This window comes from Astatotilapia calliptera, chromosome 23 (assembly GCF_900246225.1).
Source record: "Astatotilapia calliptera chromosome 23, fAstCal1.2, whole genome shotgun sequence".
NCBI classification, from domain to species: Eukaryota; Metazoa; Chordata; class Actinopteri; order Cichliformes; family Cichlidae; genus Astatotilapia; species Astatotilapia calliptera.
The window spans coordinates 31678635-31697269 of record NC_039323.1 but is presented as its reverse complement, the minus strand read 5'-3'; the positions used below and the strand labels follow the sequence as shown (position 1 = coordinate 31697269).

The following is an 18635-nucleotide window of genomic DNA, read 5'->3' as shown; positions in this document are numbered from 1 at the left end:
TAATGCATGAATTATGCTTTAACTGTAAACTGTACTGTAATTGTGACATAACGGGAAACTCCTTTTAGCTGTAAAGCTGTAAACTTCCAAATAACCTCTCGTGCACTTCCTGAGAAAGACGTTGATTTCCTGCAGAAGTCTATATCAAGTTCAGGCTCCTCAGTGAGGTTACCTTTACCTACGTCGTGCCACATGATTTTGAGAGAATAATCCAGTCATTATCACCTCCAAGCAGCAGCTCACCTATACTGGCCTCCTTCCTCTGGCCTCCAGTACATTTCAGGATCCAGTTTAAATTTTTATTGCTTGTTTTTAAGGATCTCAGTAGTTTGGCGCTCCCTCACTTAACAGAACTTTTGAAGGCATACAATCCTGCAGTAGCACCGAGGTCTGTGCTCTTTCTAGATGCAGGCTTGAAAGCAGAGGCGAGAGAGCCTTTTCGGTGGTGGCTCCTAATCTTTGGAACAACTTATCTTTTCACATAAGAGCTGCCAAGTCTCTTAATAGTTTTAAAACACTTTTAAAAACCCATCTAATATATATATATATATATATATATATATATATTAGAGGTGGGAATCACCATACATCCCACGATACGATATTATCACAATACTTAACGCACGATACGATGTTATTGCAATTTTTTAAAAATATTTTGCAATATTCAGATTCTGTACATAAAGGTAAACTTTATCAATATTCATTTTATCTAATATCAAAGTCTCACACTCAGTCTTTCTCTCATTTCAGTCAGTTTTATTGTTGACAAACTGAACGGTTTGTATTACAGTCTAGTCCAACTTAACTGAATGCAACCATCTGGTACAATTATAGCTATTCTGAACTATGCAATTTATGAAAACCATGCAGCCCATTCAGCAACTGAAGAATTTGAAAGTAAATTAAAACAAAATATAATTTTACATTAAATAAAAAAGTTTTAAACTTAATTAAAATAAAATATGTCTTAAAATAAGTAAACTGTGAGCCCTGCGACAGACTGGCGACCTGTCCAGGGTGTACCCCGCCTCTCGCCCTATGACAGCTGGGATTGGCTCCAGCGCCCCCCGCGACCCTGAAAAGGATAAGCGGTAGCGAATGGTTGGATGGATGGATGGATAAGTAAACTGTCATGTTTATTGCTGCAAAAAAAAAAGTTAAACACATTTGGACAGTGAAGGAATGTCAGGGTTCTTGCTCAGAAAAAGGATCAACATGCTCTGAAGTCGGAGCATGTTCCAGTCCACAAAAACTTTTTTGTAACAAAATATCGATTTCTGCTGTCCCTGTATCGATACATTATTAGCAAACAAAATATCACGATACTACACAGTATCGATTTTTCCCCCACCCCTAATATATATATATATATATATATATATATATATATATATACATATACATATACATACATATATATATTAGGGGTGCAACGATACACAAAATTCACGGTTCGGTTCGGTTCGATACTTTGGTGTCACGGTTCGATATTTTTTCGATACAAAAAAAAATGTTCATGCCTTTTTAATTTGTCATTTATTAAAATTATAAATATATATTTTAACACAAAAGTACAGTTTTTAAATTTAACCCTAACCCTTGTGCGTGTTGTTTTTTAGCTCGTCATATTGCAGCCACAGAAATTCTTTTGTCCATGAAACCATAAAGCTGCACTTTCTTTTTGCCTTATAGTCTGATTTGTCATAACTTCTCCGTTTTGTGGTAAGCTTTTCTTTGGCTGTCACTTCTTCACCCTGACCTGTCTTATTTGGCTCAGCAGAACTAAAATATATATCTGTCTGTGAAGGTTCTCAGTCATCCAGGTCATCGTAGTGAAATATATATCCTGCCGCACTCACATAAGCTCAGCGATTCTCTGCGCGATCAACCTCTCACATGTTTAAGCTGCGGGAGATTTCACTTGTCATGTTTGCATAGTAAGCTAACAATTAATAAGACGATGTCAGAGGAATTGGTGCACAAATTATCATCACTCACAGATCAGTGCTGTCGCTCTCTATACACAGTTCGCGCGATTGCAAAGTGAAAGCAAAAAAACAAGCGCAAATTCAAACACGATTTCAATATGTCACATATTGACAGTGGCTCACCGATGCCAATGACATAATTACCCAGCTACATTTCTGAAAGAATGCAAAAGCATTGACATATATTTTTCCTTCCTACAATAGCCCGACAGGCAGGGCAGAGATAGCCCCGGGACATCGGGCTAGCGATATTGCGAGCCCTGTATCTGATTGAGGAATCACTCATCTTTGGAAAAGAGAGTTTATTACAGAGAAATGTCTCTTTCCAAAATAAAAGCTATACTATCCGCTTCTTCTGGGCTATATTCTCAGCAGCATATTAAACATATCAGGTCTCCATAAGGAGAATCATGTGCTAACAGCTGTCTAAATGACTCGGCTAAAGTTTGTAGCATGCATGCTTGTTGTTTTGGTCTTTGCACTAGGATGATGTCGGTGTAAATGTGCAGTCATATTCGTTGTGTTCCCACTAGTGCTTTCAGGTTAATCTCGTTGAAATAACCTTAACGCCACAACACGGCAAATCTCCGTTAACGAGCTACCCTATACAGAGGGGCTAGACGGCCAACACGTTAACGAGCTAACTGCGCTAACACACTAGCTCCCACCCATGTAATTGAGCATTGCATGGCACATCCAACATACTGTTTTACTTTAGTCCATGACTCGCTTACCTTCAGGGTCATACGTCACATGAAAACCAAAATAATTCCAAACGCCAGATCTGAATGAGGGTGGGGAGGTCCACTTCTGTCTCGCTAGCTTGCCCTGCGCTCTTCCTTCTGACCATGCTGTCTCAGTGAATCTGCGTTCGACTACTCCGCCTAGGCTGCACTCTCGAGCCTAGGCGGAGTAGTCAAATGCAGATTCACTGAGCGCTCAACACAGACAGCATCGTCAGAAGGAAAGTTGATAAAATAAATTACAAATTTTGTATTGTTCTTTTTTTTTTCTCCCCTTTGGTTTTCTTTCTTTCTCTCCCCCTCTTTCTTTCATTCTTTCCCCCTGTCCTATCCCACAGTCATGTCTGTCCCGTTTGCAACTGAAAATAAAATAAATTCATAATTATAATAAAGGTCAATCAAATGGACCAATATGATGATCCACTTAAAATAAATCCTCTTGGCATCTTTCTTGGCCTCAAGACAACAATTCTGATGGCTATAGATCCAAACGGGACACAAAAAAAAAAAAAAAAAAAATTGAAAAAAATTGAAAAAAATTGTATTGTTCGATACATATGCGTACCGAACCGAAAGCACTGTATCGAACGGTTCAATATCGATACGAATATCGTTGCACCCCTAATATATATATATATATATATATATATATATACATATATATATATATATATATATATATATATATATATATATATATATATATATATATATATATATGTATGTATGTATGTATGTATGTATGTATGTATATATATATATATATATATATATATATATATATATATATATTTACAGTGTACATTCTGAATAGCTTTTACAGCACTTTGGTCAATTGAGGTCATTTAAAATATGCCACACAAATGAACTTTCTTGAGAATTCCTCTGGTTTCAATAAGAAGTCTGGTTTTATAGAGATCTATGGTTACAATGAGTCTCTGGCTCCCTCAAACTGTGACCTCAGTAAAGATTTTTCTGACGAGTTCACAGAGTCAATCTCTAGTTTCAACTCTCACTGAACATAGCATGATTTCTTTTAAATACTGTCCAGAATCGAGTTGCGAGGAGGCTGGAGCGTGTCCCAGCACTGGGAGGGAAGGAGACAGGGTACACCCTGGACAGGTCGCCAGTCTCACAGGGCTAACATAGAGACAGACAACCGGTCTTCTCATTTTCCCAGCTTTTACAAAACTTACTGAACACCACTTTAAAAACAAGGCTCATAGCTAGAGCTGGGCGATAGAACGATAACGATATGTATCGCGATATAACTTTTACTCGATAGAGAAATTAAGCTATCGCGATAGACCTCGCCGCTCTTGTCCTCAAAAAAAAAAAAAAAAAAAGGTCAGCCAATCCAAATTAAGTAGCGCAGAGCCGCAGCGTCACAGCCGCAGCGTCACGTCGCGTGACTTGTTACGTACAGCACAAGTGCCAAGCCGCACGTGTGTTTGTTTGGGAAGCAGCCAGCGGGTAATGGAGCCAGCGGGTAATGGAGGAAATGAGTGTGCCGACTAGAAAAATCAACCGAGCGTGACCGAAGAGAAAACAGATGATGGTTCCAACGCCGGAGAGATTGTCAAACGGAAGAGCCATAGAAGTTCCGTAGTGTGAAGGTATTTCGGCTATTTCAAGTCTGACAAAAATAGAGTAGCGTGCACTGTAAATTGTGCCGAAAGCAAGTCTGGAAATACAATAAACTGGTGCATGCGTCACACTGCGCCACGTTATTGTTTCAGTGAAATGAATTTCTACAATACTGTTACTGTTAATTCTACTCTCTGCAGTGTTTAAATGCTTACATATACACACAGTTACTGTCCCTCCACACATACGACTCGGTTCTGCTTCTATGCCCCAGCTTTGTTTACTTTTTCCCACCGAGGCTTCTAGACTTCTGATTGGCCAACATTTAGGCACGGTTAGGAATCTAGCGCCACCTGCTGCTTTGGCATGTTCATAGCAGCGTTTTCCTTCATTTCTGCCTTTATGTGTGGACGGGATTATTTTTTAAAACGAAAATGGAAAATCTCCGTTTTCAAAAATACCCGTGTACGTGTGGACGTAGCCTCAGTCTCTGACTGGAAGCGCTAATTCGTCATTCGGCTTTTGTCAGACTAAAGTAACTGTTAAAACTGTTTGAAAAGCTCAGCTATACAACAAGGAGAGATTGAGAATTTCCTTTTAGTTCTCAGTTTATTTGATATTGACAAAAGTTAGTCAGTTTTGTCTGTTCTTCTGTAAAACAAACTAAGATTTATTTTTAGAATTAATATTTTGTTTCTAAGTGGAATTGACAATTTAGTCTGTTTCGTTTGTTCTATTTTGAAACTTAAACGCTTTAGCGGCTGCCTTTTGTGTAGTTTGCAATATTTGCCTTTATTTATCTGAAAAAGTCTCATGTTCCTTAAGTACATCTACCCTGTTGAACTTATTATGGGAAATAAATATTTAAATAAAAACAAGCTGCTGATTATTTCACATTTTACTTGTGAGCAACGGCACATTTAAATCTTACAAATATAGTTATTTGGCTTATATCGTGATAGATATCGTTATCGCCTGAAATGAAAAAAACATATCGTGATATGAAAAAATCTCATATCGCCCAGCTCTACTCATAGCAAACCGTGAGTTTCGTGCACCTGCTTCCAGAGTAGGGAACACCCTAATTACTGTGACCCCTTGCCTTTGTTAGCTAACAGTCATTTTCCAGTCAAATGCTTTCTGGAGAGCTTCGCTGTTTCCTGTAAAACTCTGACTGAGTCTGACATGTTGGTTCACGCTCGGGATGAAAAAAAAAAGAAAAAAACAAAAGCTGGAAAATACCGCTGCTCAGTGCATCTGCCCCGGTTTGTATGTTCTAAGCCCGCCCTGCTGTCAGGATGAATGGTGGGTTTTCACAGAGTCCGATGATGGAGGATCCCATTGTGAGGAACAGCACACTGGCCGTGTCTGCTGTGTGATGTTTCACCTCAGGCGAGAGGAATCAAAGCACCACCTGCGGACCACTGGAGACACTCCTGCACAACAAACGCGACTCTCAAATATCCTCGCTCGAAATGTCAGAGACTGTCCTGCAGCAAACGCCTGCTGTACCTGTCTGCACTGTTAACCGTGCACCAGACAGTGATTCAGGCCTCTGTTTGTTTAATGTTTTCACACTTTTCCATCTGAGCGGGCACACAAGTTGAACCGCTAGGTTTCTCCGAGGCAGGTAGCCATTAACTCAACAAGAGCTCGATATTATCCTTTGAGTCATGCTGCTCTTTCTGTACCATACGGAGGACTCGGGCAACCCTATAATCTAGAAGGTGACTGAGAAGGGTCATTGTTAAAGAAATTAGCAGCTTGACTAAATGACTGTTTTCCCTTCAAATGCCAAGAGGTGAGTGTGAAGAATGGGCCTGAAGACTGGCAGTGGCTAAAACATGAAATCATGAGCAGGGCTTCAGTTCAGCAGGGGAGAAGAAAGAATGTCAGACATGGCGGCTGGAGTAAAACGCACAGCCGTCTCACACTTATGGCAGGAAACTTCAATATTCCAATATTGAAGTTTCCTGCCATAAGTGTGCAAGATCAGCTGTTTATTTTCCTTTACACTGTGACTCTACATTCTTATTTTCTCCAGATATCATTTAGTCCAACTCGTGGACCTAACAACCTCCTTAACACTCGTATTATCAATGACACCCACAGCCTGGCTGATGAAGCAAATATGGCAGACTAGTCAACTAACCTTTATACTCAGATATGATTTTGCTAGTGACATACAGTGAGTCTGCTGTAACTTATCTACACTGCACAAATCTGGTGATGGTTGGTTAGTAACATTAAACTCATAAAGTAATGTGAAAATGGACAGCCAAGATGCCAGATCAGCCCTGGGTGTTTGGATAAAACAGCTAGCTTTGTCCACTCAAGACAGTATTTTTGCATGTGAGCAAGCACACTAGCTTTAGCTAACATTAGTCTGAAAAACAACAGCACTGAGTCGGTTCTGAGCCGGGAGAGAAAAAAAATTCTATATGAATGAAACACACTGCTGATGTTGCTGTTGGTTTAGCCGGGTTTAGCCGGTTAGGTCAAACCGGTTTTGGTAGATAAAGCTGGCTTTCTTTTAGCTAATATTAGATCACTAGGGATAATCCTGGCAACTAATCTTTTACTTGAAAAAATCAATTAGGCTAAACGACTAGTCTTACACTAAGAAACATTCAGATATAACGTTCAATTTGAAAATAATTTAATGCCAAAAACTGTTTAAACAAAGGCATTTGAATCCATTAATATATGACTTCTTCAATAATGAGCTATGCGACTGGCCCATTATGAGTGTTGTACATAATACTCCAAACAGACAGGGAAGAAGAAAAACACATAAAATAAGCTGATGTTAAATATGATATGAAAAGATATTACTACAAAAGATGCTCGTGTATTACTGAAATATCTTTTGAAAAAAACAAAAAGTCAGGAGGCAACAGCCTCAGCTGGCTCCTTTCAATGTGGAGGACTACTCTGCTCTACTCTGAGCATCTCCCGATTGACTGAACTCCTCACCCTATCGCTGTGGGAGAGCCCATCCACCCTTCGGAAAAATCTCATTTTCACCGCTTGTATCTGTGATCTCTAATACTGTTGACAAAAAGATCCATTCATGGTGTTTCTTAAATTAAGTGCTCTATCTGGTGGCAGCTGGCTGCATAACATTTAGGACTGGGCATCAATTCAAATGTTAACAATTAGATTTAACGACTAGTACGTCTGGTCCCGACTACTGACAACAGCAACCATTAGTCGCTTAGTCAACTAGTTCTGCACATCCCTGTAGCTAACATTAGCTTGACTGCTAACACAGACTTGATACCCAACTTAGCAACTGATACTGTCAGTAGCACATTGAAGCCAATTGTTGGCGCTGCGAGTCAGCCATTTGTCACTCAGGTTAGTGGACTCTTTCTACGCTACTATTAGCTAGTAACGCTCACTGTTGATGCTGGCATCAACAAAGAGGCAGTGCAGCAGGGCACTTAGTAATGAGCATAAGTTCTGCATCCTTTGGAAGTTCGACCTGAATCCTTTGTAGAAAAGTCACTCCACTGGCTGTTAAGAGTCAAGAACAGTATAATTTTACATAACTAAGTTATTACCCATGTGTGAATGGTTAAATTTTCACACATTGTAAAATTTTCAGTGTACCCTGGTACATTTACCTAACATACATACAGAAATAGAAATAGTGGTTACAATTACTCCTAAAAGTGGTGGGAATGCAGACAGATTACTGTTAAAAAGAAGAGCATTTTGGATTCATACACTAGAAATTGAAGAATTGAAGAATGAATGTTGAGCTGCTTCCTGTAGCCTATTATAATAACCGCCTACTGGGATTTCCATTTTATGGATGCCCCTTTCACGGATTAAATTTGATGCCATTCAATTTAAACATTGTGCATTTTGCTCACTCGTATAGACTCGGTTGACTGCACAGGGTCAGAATGTTATTCTGTATATGAGTTTGCATTTATTGTACATTTGTACATCTATTTATACAAACTGCTCAAATATATTTTAATGAACAGCTTCGTACTAATGTTTTTTTAGGCACGTTTGCCATTGTTCCCCTTATTGTAAGAGTTTTAACTGCAGATGATGAAACCTGACTTTTTTTTTTCTTGGATCACATTCCAGTGTGGTTAACCTCGAGATGTTTGTTGTCAAACAATTGTGTGTAGCTTTTGTTGATCCTCACGTGCACTAAAAATGCATAAATTTTGTCCAGCTAAAAATACTAAGCAGAACAATAAATCCATTCAGTTTGTTCTTATATTGTCATAAACTAGCCTCTGATACAGGCTTTGAGACTTGGAATCGGTCTCTGTGCTACTTGTATCTTTTATCCAATGTGTCTTTAAGTGTCTTGCTCAGCAAAAAAAATCTATCAGATCCATTTTTTGTATGTATTTTTGTAGCTAATCCAAATATGTATCAAGATCCCACAAATACTCGAAATATAAAGAGACATGTAACAGCAGACTGAATATGGAGCCTGGCTTTAAACACTGACAGCAAAACTGTCAAGAAAGAAAATAAATCCTGATCCACTGTTGTGCAGGAGATAAATTCAAGAGCAGCTTCCTCCAACGCCTTTCTGCACTCAAAGAATCAGAGTGTTTATATGCAACAATATGCATTATCGTACCTAAAAAAGGCTGCTGTATTTACCAGCATTAAGACATTCAATAGAACAGAGACATAAAGAAGAAAGTGAATCATAGTTTGCTGACTGCAAATGCACACAAAAGGGATTTGGTTTGCCTTTTCACATTTCCTTCCCCTAGATCCTAGCTACTTTTTCCAAACTAGGCCCCGCTCCTGTGCATGCCACACATTGGGTCTGTATAAGCAGGCAGATGGCCTGGTTAGATTTTTCACTTGACGCCTGTGCTTGTGTCTCTGCCGCTGGTTGGGTGAATGGAGGCCATCTGGGATTGGCCAGGGCTTCTGTGAATGGAGCTGGGGAGCGCCATTCAGCACTGTGGACAGCTCCATGGTGCTGAACCGACTGACTGTCAGAGGCAGCTCTTAACCGGGCACCCATTACAGCCCACATTAACCTCGCCGTGCTCTGTCAGGAGATGTTAAACGATCAAACAGTAGAGCCAACGCGAGGCCGTTTGCTTGTGTGTGTGTGTGTGTGTGTGTGTGCGGATATGGAGATAAGCAAACAGCAGCGGGAAGGAGACTTCCGGCACATTAGGCAGGGAAACCACCTCTTGACTGTAATGAAACACTCTTGATATGGAGTGGGGCAGTGGTGGTGAACACCTGGCAGACTGCAGCAACACACAAACACACACACGGGGATCCTAGAGTTGTTTGCATAAGGTGCCTGCCTCATTCCTGATCATTAAACTGTTAGAAGGCCATAAAATTGGAGTGTCAACCATGCGGCACAGTGGCCAAAAAAGGGCCGAGGAAGGGTCTGATCTGGCCCTGCTTGATGGCTGGTACATAATTACTCCAATTTTTTGGTCAAATGAGCTGCTAAACATGCTGGCAGCATCTGGAAATTTAAAGCACTTCTAGACTTCAAGTAGTAAAATACTGCTGTGTAGTTCCAAAGACTTACGCGATTTTGATTTCAACTGATTAACAGAACAGACAAAGACAACCTGGGCTGTTAGAAAACGCAGGACTAATTAAATGTGCATTTCCTGGGGGGGGAGCCAATAAGGGAGACCAGAAGACAATGATCAGCAGCGGACTGAGCCACCTGCTCAACCAGGTGAGCTACAAGGGCACCTGTACATTTAAAGAGCAGACACATTGTTTTTGGAGGGGTGGGTAAATTGGACCACTGCATTAAATTATCCAGTGGTCTTACTTAACCATATGCGTTCTCCGGTATTATGAAGTGCACAAGCTTGTAAAAGGGAGGACTGTGGGGATGGGGCGCGCACACACGGCCTCCATCTGCACATTAGCATGGGGCCTAAACACGATGAGGAGATGAATGAACATGAGGCCCGGAGCCGGGAGTCTCCTTGAATCTGTCACCCGTCTCCATGGCGACAAGAGGAGGAGGAGGAGGAGGACCACAAACTGGCATCTATCCGGGCCCAAATCAACAGATGGCCACCACCACATCACCCCCCTCTCCCCAACACCCTCCCACCCCATCCCTTTTGTTTGTTTGTTTGTTTGTTTCCTCTCTTTTCTTGCAGGTTTTATTTGTTTGTTTGCAGCCTACCTTGCACTGCTCCATGCACGTCCTCACCGAATATGCCCCCGGCTCGTATTTTTGAGTGAGGAGCTCAAAGTCCTCGTATTTCTCCTGGGCGTGCTGGTCGTAGCGCTGGTACGCCTGGACGCACAGACTGCAGCGGTTCGCGTCGCCGTCGCCGAGCGCGTCGAGGCTGCAGTTCAAATTGTCCGGACTCGTCGAGCCGTACAACAAATCCAGCAGGGAGTAGGAGTTACAAAAGGAAAGGTACAAATTGCTCATATTTACAGCCCGCGTCCCCTCTCTGTCGGAAAGGCCCCTGCACAACTCGTCGGCATCCAAGAAAGTAAAGCAGTCGTTAGATAAACTATCCCGGTGGCAAGTTTCGAGCCGCCACAAATGTTTGGTAGAGTTTCCTATAAAAATATCATCTGGGTTTCCTCTGAGGCTGCTGTGTGCTGAGTATGTCTGAGGTGACAAAGGGTGGGTGGATGCGAACTTGTCCCGGGTCCGGGCCAGCGTGGCCTCGGCGCAGAACCACAGGTGATCAGAGAGGAGGATGGTTAAGAACAAGAGGGATGCCAAGGACAGTCGCCATCTCTGCGCCCTCTCTGAGTCGGTGAATGGCTTTTGGTTGTCGCGGGGGGGCTCTAGCCAGATTTGGAAGCCGTCGTCATCTTCTTGCTGCCAACACGTCCCAGCACCCCTGGTCATATTTTGGGAACCGGCCGACTCCACCGTGGGGGCTCCTCTGCCGCAACAGTCATTGACGTCGGGTCCGCTTCGCGTTTTCCTCCCCTCAAGTGTCGGGCGGTGGGTTGTCCCGGCTTGCCTTTGCTATCAGCGGTAATTCCCATTAAAAGGAGCGTGGGTCGGTTGGGAAATCAAACGCTGGCGACCACGGGCCGCATCCTCCATGGCTGACCGGTGAAGCCGCTGTCCTCCCGCCCGCCCGCACCGAGCTCTCCTCCGCGCCGCGCCGCTCCGCTCCTCTGCGTAGCCTCAACTCCGTTTTTAGAAACACTTCCCGACGCGTTTACGTTTCCCCCGGCCTCGGTCGTGCAGGGACAAAGGCGCTATCCTCTTCCAACATGGCGAAGCTGTATGCCTTTGTGTCGGCGGATGGGCCTACAGCCTGTGACAGACCTCTTTTTTTTTCTTTTTCAAGCCCTCACCATCCTCAGCTCGCTGCCGTTGTCAAGTTGCCGCCATGTTCGCTAAGAGATGCTGTGTGTTTGCTGGAAGCTGGATAAAGGCGGCGACGATAACGGGCGGCATTTCCGGTCACGCCGCTCAAAATAAAGGCTCGTTTTAGTCGTTCCTAGTGATTCGTTTTAACAGCTTTCCCGCTTTTTAGACATTCATGACACGCGATGCTTCCAAAATGAGGGTTTTTTGTTTTATTTTTAAGGCTACTTTTTTTTTTTTTTTTTAAATGTTTATAAATCAACACAACTTAAAAAAAAACCAAACAATAAATAAATTAATGAATGAAAACAAGAAATAAAGAAGTAAACTTAATTTAAAAAATAAAGTCTTCTGCCTTGGATCCACTTTAAATTTATTCTGGAAGCCTTCAACCACACATTTGATCGTGGGTGATCGTGGCTCAAGAGTTGGCAGTTCGTCTTGTAATTGCAAGGTTGCCGGTTCGAGCCCCGGCTCGGACAGTTTCGGTCGTTGTGTCCTTGGGCAAGACACTTCACCTGCCGCCTACTGGTGAGGGGCCGATATGGCGCGATATGGCAGCCTCGCTTCTGTCAGTCTGGCTGCCCCAGGGCAGCTGTGGCTACAACTGTAGCTTGCCTACACCAGTGTGTGAGAGTGAATGAATCGTGGAATTGTAAAATATATAAATCCAATCCATTATTATTATTCAGAAAATCTTAAACTACCAATACCCAACCTCTTTATTTAAATGAAATGAAGCAGGAAAAGAATGTTTCAAGCAAAATAATGAAAGTCAAAAAAATAACACAATAATTTGAAAAGTTATTTAACAAACCAAGGCACAATCATATTATTATTATTATCATTATTAGTAGTAGTACATTACAAATACAGAATATCACATTTAAACGTTGAAACCTAGCATGTGTTTTATTTTGTCGGTAATTTCGATTAACATCCGGTATGGTGCTACTTAATTAACGCGATTTGACCAAACATCTTCAGCTCTGACGTTATGCGCGCGCACCACAGTCGCCGCATCTCTCTGTGCAAGGGCGCATCAAGTCAAACAGACCGTGCCAAAATTTCACCAGAAATATTCGAAGTGTGACTTCAGAATTAAAGCTCTGAAATGAAACTCTTTAAAGAAAAGAATATTGCTGGGCATAAAATTCATAGGAATGTAACTAAATAAATATAAGTATAGGGACTTAGCATTTTATGTGTGAGTGTTCTGTATCAATTATAAGTCGTTCAGAAGCTTTTCTGAAAACTATTTTATTTCTTATTGGACTGGACGTTTCAGACAGGTTGGTCACGTGGTTTTTATCCTCTGACAAGAACCCGCTGACATGTGTCTTAACCCTTGTGTGGTGTCCGTATTTTTGTTACTCAGCCAGTGTTCATGGGTCTGGTGGACCCGCTAGAGTTTTGGCTTTCCAAATTAACACTATCAAACAATTTTATGTTAAATTACTCAACAGATGTTTACTTCATCCCAATTACAAGACATATGAACAGCAAACATGGTTAATTTTTTCCCTTTACCTTTGTTAGATCACATTTATGAATTAATGTGCTTCTCGTTTTTCTTTTATATAAAATGTTATAAATAAATCAAGTGGAGTGAGTGGAAAGACACAACACATTTACACGTGAAAAAATAATTAATTGTTTAATTTTTCTTTTGAAAAAAACTGAACACGGGTCTCACAGACCCGAACACCATACAAGGGTTAAGGCTAAACCGCCAACAAAAAACTCTAAAGCCTACTAAAACACACAGTAAACAAATAATGAAAAAAGCTAACTGAACTTGGTTGTAGCTTTTAATTCAGAATACATTAATAACTGATTTTTTTTGTCTAAACCTCTAACTTATCGATGACTTATTGGTGCCTTTGTTCTCAGTATGTTTATGCTCTACTTCACTAGAGTAGCTTTGCATTATTAAGCATCAAAGCAAGTGGTTCATCTATTGTCTTGTAGCTACTCTCCTGTAAGCCAACTTTCTTCTTTTTTTTAAAATTATTTTATTTTTTGCTTTTAAATTAAACACATCATGCTTATACAGATTCAACTGAGGAAAATTACTACATTTAGCAGTTGTGAACTTATAAGCATGGAAAAAAAGAAGAAAAAAGAGGAAGAAAAGAATTATAGCAATATTAACTAAATAAAGAGTAAAATAAAATAAAATAAGAAAATTCATGCGGGGTGTGAGGCATGAATTATGATCAGTTAATTTTTAAGAATTCTAGAAATGGGTGCCAAATTGTACAAAAACTCGCCAGGTTCCCCTTTCTATCAAATCTTATCTGTTCCCCCCTGGCCACAGACACCATCTCATTAAGCCACCTTTTAAAACACGGGGCCGAAGAAGACCGCCACTGTAAAAGAATAAGTTTCTTTGCCACCAGCATACCCGTTTTAACTATCTGTTTTTGTGAAAAGGAAAAAGATTCGATTGATGCAAATGATCCATAGCCAGTGTACCATCAAGTGGTACCTTTTTCCTAAATTGGTTTGAAAACCACGTAAAAATTTGGCTCCAAAAAGTTTTCAAGACAGGGCAATGCCAAAATACAGGGAGTGCAGAATTATTAGGCAAGTTGTATTTTTGAGGAATAATTTTATTATTGAACAACAACCATGTTCTCAATGAACCCAAAAAACTCATTAATATCAAAGCTGAATGTTTTTGGAAGTAGTTTTTAGTTTGTTTTTAGTTTTAGCTATTTTAGGGGGATATCTGTGTGTGCAGGTGACTATTACTGTGCATAATTATTAGGCAACTTAACAAAAAACAAATATATACCCATTTCAATTATTTATTTTTACCAGTGAAACCAATATAACATCTCCACATTCACAAATATACATTTCTGACATTCAAAAACAAAACAAAAACAAATCAGCGACCAATATAGCCACCTTTATTTGCAAGGACACTCAAAAGCCTGCCATCCATGGATTCTGTCAGTGTTTTGATCTGTTCACCATCAACATTGCGTGCAGCAGCAACCACAGCCTCCCAGACACTGTTCAGAGAGGTGTACTGTTTTCCCTCCTTGTAAATCTCACATTTGATGATGGACCACAGGTTCTCAATGGGGTTCAGATCAGGTGAACAAGGTGGCCATGTCATTAGTTTTTCTTCTTTTATGCCCTTTCTTGCCAGCCACGCTGTGGAGTACTTGGACGCGTGTGATGGAGCATTGTCCTGCATGAAAATCATGTTTTTCTTGAAGGATGCAGACTTCTTCCTGTACCACTGCTTGAAGAAGGTGTCTTCCAGAAACTGGCAGTAGGACTGGGAGTTGAGCTTGACTCCATCCTCAACCCGAAAAGGCCCCACAAGCTCATCTTTGATGATACCAGCCCAAACCAGTACTCCACCTCCACCTTGCTGGTGTCTGAGTCGGACTGGAGCTCTCTACCCTTTACCAATCCAGCCACGGGCCCATCCATCTGGCCCATCAAGACTCACTCTCATTTCATCAGTCCATAAAACCTTAGAAAAACCAGTCTTGAGATACAGTGGGGCAAAAAAGTATTTAGTCAGCCACCGATTGTGCAAGTTCCCCCACCTAAAATGATGACAGAGGTCAGTAATTTGCACCAGAGGTATACTTCAACTGTGAGAGACAGAATGTGAAAAAAAAAATCCATGAATCCACATGGTAGGATTTGTAAAGAATTTATTCGTAAATCAGGGTGGAAAATAAGTATTTGGTCAATAACAAAAATACAACTCAATACTTTGTAACATAACCTTTGTTGGCAATAACAGAGGTCAAACGTTTACTATAGGTCTTTACCAGGTTTGCACACACAGTAGCTGGTATTTTGGCCCATTCCTCCATGCAGATCTTCTCAAGAGCAGTGATGTTTGGGGGCTGTCGCCGAGCAACACGGACTTTCAACTCCCGCCACAGATTTTCTATGGGGTTGAGGTCTGGAGACTGGCTAGGCCACTCCAGGACTTTCAAATGCTTCTTACGGAGCCACTCCTTTGTTGCCCGGGCGGTGTGTTTTGGATCATTGTCATGTTGGAAGACCCAGCCTCGTTTCATCTTCAAAGTTCTCACTGATGAAAGGAGGTTTTGGCTCAAAATCTCACGATACATGGCCCCATTCATTCTGTCCTTAACACGGATCAGTCGTCCTGTCCCCTTGGCAGAAAAACAGCCCCATAGCATGATGTTTCCACCCCCATGCTTCACAGTAGGTATGGTGTTCTTGGGATGCAACTCAGTATTCTTCTTCCTCCAAACACGACGAGTTGAGTTTATACCAAAAAGTTCTACTTTGGTTTCATCTGACCACATGACATTCTCCCAATCCTCTGCTGTATCATCCATGTGCTCTCTGGCAAACTTCAGACGGGCCTGGACATGCACTGGCTTCAGCAGCGGAACACGTCTGGCACTGCGGGATTTGATTCCCTGCCGTTGTAGTGTGTTACTGATGGTGACCTTTGTTACTTTGGTCCCAGCTCTCTGCAGGTCATTCACCAGGTCCCCCCGTGTGGTTCTGGGATCTTTGCTCACCGTTCTCATGATCATTTTGACCCCACGGGATGAGATCTTGCGTGGAGCCCCAGATCGAGGGAGATTATCAGTGGTCTTGTATGTCTTCCATTTTCTGATGATTGCTCCCACAGTTGATTTTTTCACACCAAGCTGCTTGCCTATTGTAGATTCACTCTTCCCAGTCTGGTGCAGGTCTACAATACTTTTCCTGGTGTCCTTCGAAAGCTCTTTGGTCTTGGCCATGGCGGAGTTTGGAGTCTGACTGTTTGAGGCTGTGGACAGGTGTCTTTTATACAGATGATGAGTTCAAACAGGTGCCATTCATACAGGTAACGAGTGGGGGACAGAAAAGCTTCTTACAGAAGACGTTACAGGTCTGTGAGAGCCAGAGATTTTCCTTGTTTGAGGTGACCAAATACTTATTTTCCACCCTGATTTACGAATAAATTCTTTACAAATCCTACCATGTGGATTCATGGATTTTTTTTTCACATTCTGTCTCTCACAGTTGAAGTGTACCTCTGGTGCAAATTACTGACCTCTGTCATCATTTTAAGTGGGGGAACTTGCACAATCGGTGGCTGACTAAATACTTTTTTGCCCCACTGTATTTCTTGGCCCAGTCTTGACATTTCAGCTTGTGTGTCTTGTTCAGTGGTGGTCGTGTTTCAGCCTTTCTTACCTTGGCCATGTCTCTGAGTATTGCACACCTTGTGCTTTTGGGCACTCCAGTGATGTTGCAGCTCTGAAATATGGCCAAACTGGTGACAAGTGGTATCTTGGCAGCTGCACGCTTGACTTTTCTCAGTTCATGGGCAGTTATTTTGCGCCTTGGTTTTTCCACACGCTTCTTGCGACCCTGTTGACTATTTTGAATGAAACGCTTGATTGTTCGATGATCACGCTTCAGAAGCTTTGCAATTTTGAGACTGCTGCATCCCTCTGCAAGATATCTCACTATTTTTGACTTTTCTGAGCCTGGCAAGTCCTTCTTTTGACCCATTTTGCCAAAGGAAAGGACGTTGCCTAATAATTATGCACACCTGATATAGGGTGTTGATGTCATTAGACCACACCCCTTCTCATTACAGAGATGCACATCCCCTAATATGCTTAATTGACCCAGTATGAACCTTCCAGATCCCTCAGGTCATCTGGATCCGGTCTTTTATCAGTTCCCAGAGTCAGAACCAGACACGGAGAAGCTGCATTCAGCTTTTATGCTCCTTATATCTGGAACAAACTCCCAGAAAGCCTCAGATCAGCTGAAACACTCAGTTTATTTAAATCCAGGTTGAAGACTCACCTATTCTCAGCTGCATTTGAATAAAGCACCAAATCCACACTTTTAAGCTTAAATTTCAAAACTTACATTAACTACTGATTTTATCTGTTTTGATTTTATATACTGTTTTGTTAGTTAGTTAGTTAGTTAGTTAGTTAGTTAGTTAGTTAAGTGGGTTTAGAGCTCTGGGTAGCTCCCCAGCTGGGTCTAGACTGGGTCTAGAGAGTATTTTAAATTCAGGGAATTTAAAATAGAAAGTAGCTCGTCCACAGAAGGACTGGTAGCTCCCCTTACGATAAGGGTTCAGATCGCACGAACAGGTGTGAATGTGAATGTGTGTGTTTAGTTAGTTAGTTTGTTTGCTTGTTTTAATCAATTTTAAATCGTGCTTTTTTTTGTTTTTGTTTCTAATGTCTCTGTAAAGCACTTTGAATCACCTTGTTGTTGAATTGTGCTATACAAATAAATTTGCCTTGCCTTGCCTTGCCTTAATTGGTAGTACCAATTAAGGCAAGGCAAGGCAAGGCAAATTTATTAGGCTTTCGAGCCTATACAGCTTGGAGTAAGACAACACGCATGAAGAGGATGATGTGGACAAAATATTCATTTGCCTAATAATTCTGCACTCCCTGTAGATGTGCAAGGGAACCTTCACCGATATTACATCTATCACATAAGGAGGATACAGAATTATAGATCCGGTTAAGTTTAAGTTTAGAAAAATGTAATCTGTGAATGACTTTAAACTGGATTAATTTATATCTGGCATTTATTGAGCCTTTCTGAATATTGGACAAACAGTTTGACCATTGGTCCTCAGACAGAGGAACACCGAGGTCTTCAGCCCATGTACTCTTAATTCGATCAGAATCAACTGGGATTATAAAGCACTTGACAAACTGAGATATCAGATGTTTAAAGTCTGCTTTCCGAATTATATCAAAGTAAGTATGACTTAGTGGCTTCAGTGGAAAGTCTAAAAAGTTTCGTTGAACAAAATTCCTTATTTGAAGATAACGAAAAAAATGTGATTGAGGTAACTGAAACTTTTGTTGAAGTTGAAGGAAAGACACAAATTTGTCATCTATATATAAGTCCTCAATGCATTTCAATCCCTTGCCAACTTTCTTCTGATTGGCCAATTCTTGCAAAAAGCAGGTCAGAACCATAGCTGGACTGGCC

At 41.2% G+C, this 18635-nt stretch overlaps 1 protein-coding gene across 1 annotated transcript in view; it reads right to left on the bottom strand.

Moving 5' to 3' along the window:
• The window catches only part of nalf1a (NALCN channel auxiliary factor 1a), a 53401-nt gene extending 41681 nt beyond the window's left edge, over positions 1-11720 (bottom strand). The window contains exon 1 of the mRNA XM_026158259.1: positions 10491-11720. Within this exon, the coding sequence (XP_026014044.1) occupies positions 10491-11177 (687 nt within the window). The 5' untranslated portion in view covers positions 11178-11720. The remainder of the gene's footprint in view (positions 1-10490) is intronic.
• Between the last annotated feature and the right edge of the window lie 6915 nt (positions 11721-18635).